We start from the raw sequence: 12,419 nt of genomic DNA, 5'->3' as shown, positions 1-12,419 counted from the left end.
CAACAGAGCTGTCTTTGGTTAGGTTGGTGAATCAAATGATCCTCACTGGCTGGGGCCATGCTGAAAGGGGTCAGGGTGGAGGGGTCAGGATGGAAAGTAGCATGCAAATAATAACAATGATCAGAACAAAACAGGCAGCATATTGAAGACGACAAAGGGAACGTTGACCGGAGGATCCATGAGAAGTTAGATTGTCGTATTGTCCGATATGCTGATTCCAGGAGACAGAAGAGTCCCTCTGCTCCGTCAGGATTCTTGGCCAGGACTCTGAGAAAAGTATGAAAGGCTCTCTGCTTGACTTCTGTGCTATGTTAGTCATGCACATTTTAAACAGCCACAACATAATGTTGTCTTTCTTCCTGTTTAGAACAGATGACTTCTTCTGAAATAAAGGACAGTAATGGTGGAAAACTTGTATTTTAAAGGGGTGTACTGTAGAGTAGCGCGTGTGCTTTTCTAGTATCCCACACGATCCTTCTTTTCAGCAGCGCCTGCATAATTAGGTGAGCCTGTTAAAGTCAAATTAAAGTTGGTCTCATGGTACCGTCAGAAATCAAGACAAGTCTTTAATCCATCCGAAATACTGTACAACTCATATGATATGAATCTACGGCTAAACCATTCCAGACCATAATAGACTTGTGTTTAATCAACGAAGGCAGCAAAAAGCCGTCTTATCACTGTTTATGGACCGTAAACACTGCGTTGGCAGTGAGGGGCGTCTCTAAGCAACTGTATTTCCATATGGACCGCTGAAAATTAGAAAAACAGGAAGTATTGTACATTTAGGCCCAGTCCCAAATGGCTGCTTACTCCCCATAGGTCATAGGTCAAAAGTAGTGCAGTGTATAAGGGAACAGGGTGTCATTTGGGACAATAAGCTGGCCTCATTATTTCTCAAAAGGATATTCTTTCCTTTGTGCCACTCTTTCACGCATGCACAAAGCTACATAGACAAATAAAGCCAGCCCAGTAGTTTAATATCCCGTCTTTCTATGCCCACCATACACACTTTCACCTATTCTAAGATAATCACTAGGATTCGAGTCATAGTTAAATCCATCTAAAGGGAGGAAACGTACTCAGACTTTTCAGCAAATTCTTACTAAACGATACTAATAGGCAGTGGGGTATAATTCATGCTTCTGTATTCCAATAGCAGTTGGAAATATGTTAGAACTATTGGAGAAATGAAAAACATTAAAAAATTCAGTCTGATCAGACACCACTTCAGCACAACAAATTGTGTGTGTGTGTGTCGGATGCTGCTTAATATCTGAGTTTACCATTAGTTCTACAGATGACATGAAACCTGGATTTTGGAGTATTCACTCTACAAATAGTGGTTATATAGCGAGTCTATGTCCGAACACACTAGACGTTCAGCTGTACCGCAGAACTAGTTCTCCTAAAAGCTTAACGTGTTGCCAAATAAAGTGAGAAAAAAGTCCAGACTCATCCCCAGAGGGGCAGATGGGGGATCGACTGGGGGAGGGGAGTGGGTTGAATGGCCTGTCTGGCCTTCCCCTCATTCCCTCTCCGGAAGCCCAACATGCTGTGGGAATTGTAGTGCTATTATCATTGAGAGCATCTGTTTTATCACCTGCAATGGGAATCTAGGCTCAAAGAATATATTTTTTTCCCGTGCACAAATGATTTTCGTTGTAAGAACTGGATAATTGTATACGTTTGTATTGTTTGCGTATTTACATAAATATTTTCCGACACTGGAAGTAAACTTCAACATCCAAAGTGCCATAGTTCTGTCAACGCAGGCGCTGTCACTGCGGACGTGTGGTTCCGAGAGGGTGGGAAATGATTCACGGGCTGTGAATATTCTCAAGAAGGAAAACATATTTTATTACCATGGAATACGTTACAATATACGTTTAGACGCGCTTTTCTCTGTTTGAAGGTGGTCGGTTGCGATCGTGTGTAATATTCGCGGAAATATAAGCGTTTCCTACCCGCTGCGGTTCTGTTGGGCTGCTGAAGCTGAGCTGCGTCTTAACAAAACCAGTAGCGTACTGATTTACGGTTAGTGTCTGTCCGTCTAAAAAATGCCACGGGATAATAAGACTTCTCTCATTCAGAAAATAGCCAGGCAAGCCAGTCTTACATTTACGGATCTAAGTCAGTCCAACATTGGGGACAACAAAGACCTTATCACGTTGCTGACCGAAGTCAGGGCAGCTGACCTGAAAATCGCGCCGCGAAAACCGAACGGGTCCAAGTCCAACCATAAACCACCCGTCACGTACATGCACATATGCGAGACTCAGTCTTTTAGTATGGGCGTGTTTCTACTGGACAGTGGAGCCACTATCCCGCTCCATGACCACCCGGGGATGAACGGGATGCTCAAGGTGCTCTATGGAAAGGTCCGCATCAGGTGTTTTGACAAGTTGGGTAAATCTCCGGACCAAGCGGAGAGTCAGACCCAGTTCGTTCCCCCTCTGCAACCGTTCCAGAAGGACTCAATCTGGCGGGCTGTGCTCCGGGCCACCGTGTGGTACTCCGAGGACAGTGGTCCGTGTCTCTTAACCCCGCAGAGGGAGAACCTACACCAGATTGACGCGGTGGAAGGACCAGCAGCCTTCCTTGACATACTGGCACCTCCCTACGACCCTGAAGACGGGAGGGACTGCCATTATTATAAAGTGCTACAGACTGTTCCCGACGCGGTCAGGAAGGCAGAGCAGCAAGAGGAGGAGTCATGGTTACTAGAGATACCACAACCTGATGACTTCTGGTGCGGGGGTGAACCGTACCCGGGGCCCAAGGTCTCCTTTTAATATCTGTAAAGGAAGGATACTCGTGAACATATAAAAGCCACCACGTTACTTTCAAAAGACGTTCAATCACTATGAGTTGAACACAAGTTGAATGAAAGGCGCACGTATTTATGTGCTTCAAATAGCCTTTTACTCATCTTATTAGTAACACTAGAAATGTCTCCTATAAGCTCTTAACACCATTGTCCTTAACTTTACATTGTATCTTCCTTATATTAGTAAAATAATAATAATAATGTATACTTGTTTGAACACATTTATCCTACTTTGTTACAAAATGCACACCATATGCTTTTATCTTGTGCTTTAATTTATTAAAATATATATACATGTATTCAACCTGTTATTATTGCTTTCTTTATACTTTAATTAACTCCCCAGTATTTACAGGCTTCCTGAAATATGACCTATAATTACTGACAATTTGAGTGAAATTATATCCAAAACATTTTAATTGTGTTAAAATGCATTTTTCATCGTAGGAATTATGTAGGTGTTACAACAGAATGGTGCTTGTGTACCCATCATACAAGTTGATGCAAATAGACTGTGATTAGCAGGCACATCCATCTCTAATCCGCTGATTGTCCTGCTCACCCACTTCCACTATGTTGATTGGTCGCTCATTCTCAGGACTACTGCGTCAACTCCATCCTCTTCGAATTAGTGGTGAGTGGAGGAACCCTGGAGATACCCGAGGAACCCTGGAGATCCTCAAGGAACTACTGGAGATCTTCACAGAACAATTGCTACTCAGTGCCTGATATTTGCACCCTAAGTTGGTAAACGGGTTACTTAAGGTGTGTTTGAAGACGCTTTCCATGAAGCTCGCCAAATTCGAATGTTATGTTACAAAGGTTGAACCCCGATTGTTTTGTTGCTTCAATGAGGCTTATAGATTTTGATTATGTGTTCCCACCGATTTTGCATCTGTTTTCCTGTTGCCCATAAAGATCATTTTCATTTCTCTGAAGTGTCTTTGCAGGTGGAAGTTGCTGATATTTGTCCCTTGTGAGACGCCATATCATGAGACATACATATCAGCACCTCTTCAAAATATAAACTCATGAAATCTTTAACTTAAAATAGAAATTTAGCATCAAACCAAATGGTGTTGAAAAAAAAAAAAAAAGCTGTTTATCATATGCTACTAAGCTAATGGAAATGGTCAATATCAAAAAGGAAACACTGCATACATTTCAACCCATATTCGGTCACAAGTCTCTCAAAACTCAAGTTTGGTAGAGACTGACCAAATGACCAAAATGATACTGTTCACCCTTTGTAGTAAATTTCGATATTAGAATATTTCTTATTCAATGCCCTGTTTTCATGAAGATGTTTGAATCTTTTATGCTTTAATGTTACCTAACGGTGTATGTATGTTATGTATATACCCACACATAATATAAACAGCTGTAAAAAAAGTAAGAGACCACTGCAAAATTATCAGTTTCACTGGTTTTACTATTCATATGTATGTGTTTGAGTAAAATGAACAGTTTTTTTTTAAATTATATAAACTACTGACAACATTACTCCCACATTCTAAATAAAAATATTGTCATTTAGAGTATAAAACCAATTCATATTCATTTTTCAACTACAGAATAATAATGTTTTAATTTAGCAAGAATTCAGAAATCAATATTTGGTGGAATAAACCTGATTTTTAATCACAGCTTACATGCCTCTTGGCATGCTCTCCACCAGTCTGTCACATTGCTGTTGGGTGACTTTATGCCACTCTGGACACAAAAATTCAAGTAGCTCAGCTTTTTTTTTTTTATGGCTTGTGACCATCCATCTTGCTTTTGATCAAAGGTTCCAGAGGTTTTCAATGGGGTTCAGGTCTGGAGATTGGGCTGGTCATGACAGGGTCTTCATCTGGTGGTCCTCCATCCACACCTTGATTGACCTGGCTGTCTGGTATGGAGCATTGTCCTGCTGGAAAAACAAATTCTCAGAGTTGGGGAACATTATCAGAGGAGAAGGAAGCAGGTGTTCTTCCAGGATAACTTTGTACTTGGCTCAATTCATGCGTCCTTCACAAAGACAAATCTACCCAATTCCAGCCTTGCTGAAGCATCCCCACATGATCACTGATCCTCCCCCAAATTTCACACTGGGTAGGAGACACTGTGGCTTCTAGGCCTCTCCAGGTCTCCGTCTAACCATTAGATGACCAGGTGTTGGGCAAAGCTGAAAATTTGACTTGTCAGAGACGACCTTACTCCTTATTCCTCCACGGTCCAATCCTTATGGTCTTTTGCAAACTTCAGCCTGGCTCTTCTTTGCTTCTTATTGATGACAGGCTTTTTTCTAGCTTTGCACGACTTCAGCCCTGCCCGTAGGAGCCTGTTTCGAACCGTGCTCGCCATGCACTTCACCCCAGCTGCTGTTTGCCATTCTTTTCGTAGGTCACTTGATGTCATCCTACGGTTGTTGAGTGACATTGGAATGAGTTGACGGTCATATCAATCAGTGGACAGTCGTTTCCCTCTGCCAGTCTGTAGCTTTGTTGTCCCCAATGTCTGTTGCTTGAGCTTGTTCTTATGAACCGCTGTCTTTGAAATATATATATACATATATATATATATATATATATATATATATATATATATATATATATAAGGGTGACAAATTAAAGGGAAAACCTGAATAAATGAGAGGCGTTGTTATGTTGTGTGGTCCACTTGTCCACTTAGAGGGAAGGGTCACTGCATATCATTACAGAGTCATTATTCTATGGTGAAAATGTTTTATCCTGATGGGAGTGGTCTCTTCCAGGGTGGCAACGCCCCCTTTCACAGGACACACACGGTAACATGTGTTGGTTTAAAGAATATGGAAATGAATGGGATTCTTGTGCCATGACCTTCACAGTCACCAGATCCCAATGCAATTGAACACCAATGGGAGATCTTGGACCAACGTTCAAAACAGCGCTCTCTACCACCCTCATCAAAACAAAATGAGGGATTATCATCTTGGAGAATGGTGCTCCATCCCTCCAGTAGAGCTCCAGATACTCAAAGAGTCTATGTGCATTGAAGCTGTTCTGGCTGTTCACTGTGCCCCAACACCTTACTGAGACACTTCATGTAGATTTTGTATTTAATTTAGGCGTATTTGCATCCTGTTGGAGCTGCCTTCTTCTGCTGAAGGGGTCTCAACACTTGTTTGCCCCTGGAATACCCCTGAAATACCCACAAATCCACTGAACCCTTGTTTTACCCACAGTAACCTTGATCTCCTGGAATATCCCTAATGCCCCTGAACCCCCTGGAATACCTATAATACCCAACACCCCCCCCCCCCCCCCCCCCTGAATACCCACAATATCCCGAAACCTCTCTTGAATACTGGCAATGACCGTGGATGGTGTGGCGCCACTCAGGCCATCACCATGTTGAGGTATTAACTGTGAGGGTCGTGGACTGGGGGTCGTGGGCCTCCAATATCAGTCTGGGTCTCATTTTACGGTTAAGGGTCAGTAAATGACATTACACACCATGCTGTTTCTAAAACCGAAATAGCATCAGCAGGTTCAAGGTTGGCAAAGTGGCCTTATAGGTTGGACAGCCTTGTGGCACGTTGTGTATCCCTGAGGTGAATGCAGTGTGCTCAGGATCATCATAATGCATCTTAACACCCCTCCCACAGGACACTCTTACACATCCTCTCTCGTCATAGCATAAGCCAGTGTGAATTTGACTGACCCTGGGGAAGGGCAAAGTTGACATCTAGCTAATCGAAGTTGAATCTCTAACTAGACAGTGGTGAACTGTGGAGGACTGAGGCTTGTACGTCTCAAGCTCCGCAAAATCAGTTGTGGCCTTGTTTCACCCTAGCTGAGAGATTATCTTCCATTCAGTGTAATTACAGACAATTATCTGTCCAGAGCTGTCTGTCCTGTCAGTAGATGCAGTAGATGTCTATCCATCTTGTGGCACCACAAGAACAAGGGTTATTCTGTCAGCTAGCTGTAAGTATTGGAGAAATGTAAGAATTGATACGTTTTCTGTTTTTCCTATTAAAGAGTCCTTACTTTACAAACGCCACTATCTCAGATCTACTCTATTTCAGTAATCACATAGGTACTGTTGGCCCAAAATATTTGGAGATATTTCAAGACTTAGTGCATAACCTATTAAATATAATGAGTACATCGATTGTAGTGTTTCTTCAATCAATTTGGTTCTATTTGCTTAAGTATGTTGTTATTTTTCACAACTCCTAATATAAAAAAACACAACATATCATCAAAAGAGTATGTTTTTCAAAGCTTAAATCACTTTTTACATTGATTAAACAATCAGTATTTAACCTATAAATTAAGATTCATGATGTATATACTGTATAAAGTACTAGCACGATATTCGATGGAATTGTATTCTCCAGTGTTTGAATACCTTTAACTATCACCAGTCTCTTTGCTCTTAATTCATCATCACTTAACCATTTGGTTGATATACACGTACATGTTTTGCCCAATACATTCAGATTGAAAAGTACAGAATGACAGCTCCAAAGCACCACATTTCCAGGAGTGGGTGGTGGTAGAAGTGGTGAGGACACGTCGTGACTTTTGACATATACAGTGGATATGGAGAGTCAATACCCCCTTTCAAAATGTTCACCTTTTGTTGCCTTACAGCCTAAAAGAAGAACACATAATCATGTGTGTGTATGTGTGTGTGTGTTCAGTACACGCTCTTAGCTTCAGCAGTAGCCTTTGTAATTACAAATATTTTCTGTAACCACTTTCTTTTTCAGAGGGTTTCTCCCCTTCTTCTCACACTCAAAACAACTGACTTCCAGTTTTAGCTTGTATCCACGGCAAGGCCATGGTTTCCGGCTAATGGAACCTCAGGTCATATAACGCCGCACACCCCATCAAGTTCCTCAGTGGCACTTCACCGGTCGGTGAATGTGAAAGGGTCACCTAGGTCATTGTTCGGGACAGTGTTGGGTCCTACCAAGCAGAGGTGGATCGGAAATCGTTTTGGGCCACTGCCCCGATTCCTCACCCAGTAACCGGCTCCATACTCTTCTTTCCTCAACACTACTGAATAATTACTTTCGGCGCGGAGGTGTAAAGACTATGACTGCCACCCCCATGAGCCTGCCGTCACCCTTCAGGCCGTGGATTCACCATGCCAACATTTTTCTCTGAAGTGTATGAAAGATGGAGATAAAGTATTCATTGTGACGACAAGAAAGTTAAATCACCAAGTGCGGAACACAGATTTCAAGCGAATTAGTGTATTGTGTGCCAAATATTTGTTTCATGACGTTTGTTTCCTTTTTTTTTTCTTACATTATTTGCTACATTTGATTTGACATGTTGCAATAAAAGTGTGTTTTTTGGGTCGATGATTGTGGTAGATGTCTTAATGGATCACACTTGGTTGTGGGATAGAAATTAAGGAAATTATTTCAGTCTGTTGTGATGGGTAGTAACAGTGTAAATAACTTGGAAGATTACCTTCAGCACTTTAAATAGTCATTTTGTTTGTTTTTGGATTAACTGGTTCTAATAAAGAACAAATTGATAGGATTGCATTATGTTATGGTTTAATGGCTTAGTCAGTGTCCAATATATTTTATTAAGCACTTGGTGGTTGAATCAATGATATTGTGGTGAGAAGTGTTTACAAACCAAATGAAAGTACAATCCATTATTTTGAATATAGGATTAGTTGCCTAACAAGTGTGATCAGGTTAGAGTTTTGTAATAAGAGTTTGGAAAAATCCTCACATCCCCACACACTACAAAATTTAACAAAACCGATTAAAAAAACGATTGTAGACTCCTGTATGTAGTTTCAATCTGGTATTTAAATGAAGCAGAAATATGATGTTTTGTTACAAATTACTCTTTAAACTTTTTCTGTTCATTGTTATTTATTGAATTGTTCTTTACAGTGTCACCGTGTAACAAAAACGATTCAGTGTTTAACTGTTCATAGGTTCTGAATTTCCCAAATTCGAAAATCACTACAATTCTATAGTTTCATGGAAAATGTTTGTAAATACAGAATGTAATTTGCTGGTCAGATATTTTTAGTTTTAATGTTTGTGTAGCTGTAGTGTTTGTGTAGCATAACAGCATATCATCATCAGATCACATACGGTGAGTGGGAGCATAAACAGCCTTGTGAAGCATGACTCATCAAACTGACATTACACGGGAATTACCCTCCTATCCACCCACGTGCTCCACTTTCCAATAATAACATTATATTCAAGTTGTTCTGAGTTTTACTTTATTTGTTTTTTAGTTCACAAGAAATAACCAAGCCTTTCCTAAAGGCCATTAACAGCTTTTTATCACCAATAACATGTAATATGAGTCTGAAACATTCACATAAAACAAACGTCAACTCGGTATTATTCAGTCTCAGTTATTTACATCCCTCGTTTTTGACGTAAACCACAACACCTGTATAGTTACACAGCACAACGTGTACAAAAATATATATATATATATTCAAATTTTGATATTAAATGTCAAAATGTACAATTTCATTAAAGCGTCCTTGCATCTTACATGTAGCCTACAAAGGAGCATGTAGAACAAGGCACAACAGGAGGAAATACAATCAACAGACATGTTATAATGGACACATTTTTTTCTAGTAAATAATTTAAAACATTTTGCCTTTAAAATTATTGCAAATATTTACTTTTCATGCAGCCTAGTTACCATGAAGCATACTGGCGCTTCATCAGTTTAAACGTGCATGGTATTAATCTAGAACATTTTTGATAATAGGCTGTCATGAGTTAATGTATCTATTGTTAATTGTAATAATTCAGTAGGCGATGCAAACAAAGTAAGTTTCTCTCAGGCACCAAATTGAGATGGCCAGTAGTGAAAACTGTTTCAGTCCAATGTTTGATGCGCATTTACGCATGAAGTAGAAGGATTTTCAATAAATTTAAAGTTATTTTCTGTGTTTAGAACTCGCCGTTTCCCCATAATTCAACCTGTCACTACAGTCTTTAGTTTACCAGAGTAAAGGATTCCATAAACGTGTTGTCTACGTGTGTTATACCGTCCGCGAGGTGCATCCGGCAAGCTGGCCTGTGCTGGAAGAGCAGACTCCGGTTGACGTGCTGATAGGACCGGTACTGGGGCGATCAGAGTTCGTGTTGTTTGATGATGTCATGGACGATTTTCTCTCTTTTTGTCTGAGATGAATCTTTGTGTGTCTTTTGCGCTCATCACTCCTCGCAAATTTGCGGCCACAGAAATCACAGGCGAACGGCTTCTCCCCTGTGTGCGTGCGAATATGTGTGGTGAGGTGGTCGCTGCGGCTGAAGTTCCTCATGCAGATCCGACACTGGAACGGTTTGTGTCCCGTGTGGATCCGGATGTGTCTGGTTAGCTCGTCAGACCGAGAGAACCGACGGTCACATCCCTCTGCCGGACAGGGGTATGGGCGCTCATGGACCGGGGTCTTGCTCGGGCGGTTGGGGTACTTTCGAGGGCGCAGAATAGGTCTCAGGGGAAGGTTTTGGGGACTGTACGCCGTTGGGAGTCTGGGTCCATCAGTAGCCGGCCCACCTAATGTAAAGTTCCTAATAGTGTTTAGCGGAGTCAGAGGCGGTGGTACCCTGAATGAATCCAGTGGGCAGGTGAACGGCTTGCGGTCAGGCATCGCCTGCATGTCCCGCTGACAAGTCGGCTGGAAGAATCCCGCATAGTCCGGGATGATGGGAAAGAGGCCCGAGTCTGTGGTGGGTTTGGGGGAAGAGTAGGACGGAGGCGGGTAGGAGATACCGGGGCAGGTGGAGGTTGAGAGAAAGGCTGATGGGTCCTGGTAGACATCTCCGCAGCCGGAGTAGGGAGGCGGGGGAGAGTAGATGTGGTGCTCCATCTCGGCCTGGTTCTGCTGGGCCATGGTGCAGCTGAGTGTGGAGGAGAAATGTCCGGGAGAGCCGGAGGACGCGGGGGAGGAAGAGGCAGAGGAGGGCTGGGTCATGCCCAGGATCCCCGCGCTCACTATGTTGATGACGCCCTCGGGGTTCCAGTTACCGGGATACTGGGAGTCGATTGAGAACTTTCCCATGTATGTAAAAGTCTGGTTCCGGTGGTTTGGCGGCTGGGAGAAGCTGGAGTAAGATAAGTCCAGAGAGCGTTTATCTGAGCTCATATCGCCACTCATCAATCCATCTGCAAGATAAACAAAGACCTCTTCAGTAAAGAATATCAAAAAAACAATGAAACAAACACATCGAAAAGTTTCGATCCGAAGCTGCAAGTTGGTTTTCGCGCACACCGTGTTTGGTAAAATGGTGCGTGCTGCCTCTTTAAGCACTGTACTGGCCATTCTTCATTCAAGAGATGCGGGTTTACTTTTATAAACAAACTTAATGGCAGGTCCGTAACACAAGCCACGTGATTATTACAACATATTACACACTAGAAATATTTCTACATAGCCTATCTATGCCTCCCAGACATCAACGTAAATAGAAATATAAAATGTTGTGGGGAGTATTTGGTTCCAGTTAAAATAATTTAATTGTCAACTCCGCTTTCCAATAACCAGACCGCACACAGTGCTTTCCAGGCGTAGCTTTCTAACCCAACACCATATAGTCAGTACAAGGTTTCACCCTTACCTGGTGCTCCATGATGGTCCTGATAATGGCCTCCTAAATCGGCGTTGGGAAAGATAGCCACCCCGGGCGGCAGACTTTCATGATCCACAGAGTAGATATTCTCAGAGAGAGGGTGCACAAACCCCCCTAGAGACACCGGGACCTTCTCTAAAGTTTTAGCGGTCATCATTTAATTGACTTCTCCACGCGGTTTCCAGATTAAACTGTGTTTAAACCGGGTGCGTTGAGTGTCTTTTACAGTCCTAACTGACCCTGAAACATCTGATGCCTGTTGGTAGAAGTTGCCAAAATCTGTTGCGCCTAAATATATCACTTTACTTACTCTTTCCGGAACATCAGGCTGTTTAGTGAATGACAGATCAGAGCAGTACGACGAGCGGTAGTATGTATTTATCAGGGTGCTTTGAATGCGCCAACTACGTCACTGCCCATACAAGGACTGGGTGAGAAGGCGCTGGGAGATCCAATTGGCCCCGGGCACCGTGACGACATCAGAGAACACTTCTCAATGGAGAAACCACTAGATAAGGCTTCTAATAAAATGTTTTTCCATGCAGTTTCCATTACCACAAAAATGATAAAATAATACAAATCTATTGGAATGGCAAAATTGCAACATTTCATTGAATCACTTTTGTCCGAAAACAAATGTTAACGTTATATGTTCTATTCGTTTTGAAAATGTTCTGTATTTAGAGAGGAATTCCGGTTAATTTCTGAACCCCATACATGGTTTCATCCGGTGTGTTTGGCAACACCCCTGCGTACATATAAGGGTTCTATTCCGGAATATGAGCTTCGGAAACTGACGAACCTTGCCGAGCACGGAGAAGAGGCTGAACTACCATCGCTAACCACAATCAAATGAGAGCCACAATCACGGAATTTTCTCCTTCGCTGCATTAGACTCGGAAACTTTGTCAGGCTCATTTGAATATGCTTTAGGAAAGAATAGCAGCCTAGTTATGCGCTATTTATATCAATGGA

General features: G+C 42.1%; 2 protein-coding genes across 2 annotated transcripts; one reads left to right on the top strand and one right to left on the bottom strand.

The window, feature by feature from the left end:
- Positions 1-1,796: 1,796 nt before the first annotated feature.
- Positions 1,797-3,127, top strand: adoa (2-aminoethanethiol (cysteamine) dioxygenase a). Its single transcript, NM_001305639.1, is given in 1 exon segment — positions 1,797-3,127. A coding segment is annotated over 1 exon segment (735 nt). The 5' UTR covers positions 1,797-2,060; the 3' UTR covers positions 2,796-3,127.
- A 5,626-nt stretch (positions 3,128-8,753) lies between these two features.
- On the bottom strand, positions 8,754-11,780 carry egr2b (early growth response 2b). The gene is made up of 2 exons (XM_010897673.3): positions 11,433-11,780; positions 8,754-10,980 (listed from the first exon to the last, which is right to left on the bottom strand). The coding sequence occupies exons 1-2, from the start codon at positions 11,599-11,601 to the stop codon at positions 9,854-9,856; spliced, it is 1,296 nt and encodes a 431-aa protein (XP_010895975.1). The 5' UTR covers positions 11,602-11,780; the 3' UTR covers positions 8,754-9,853.
- Positions 11,781-12,419: the final 639 nt, after the last annotated feature.

Source organism: Esox lucius, chromosome 6 (genome assembly GCF_011004845.1).
Source record: "Esox lucius isolate fEsoLuc1 chromosome 6, fEsoLuc1.pri, whole genome shotgun sequence".
NCBI classification, from domain to species: Eukaryota; Metazoa; Chordata; class Actinopteri; order Esociformes; family Esocidae; genus Esox; species Esox lucius.
The sequence above is the reverse complement of the archived record's forward strand: the minus strand, read 5'-3'. Positions and strand labels throughout refer to the sequence as shown.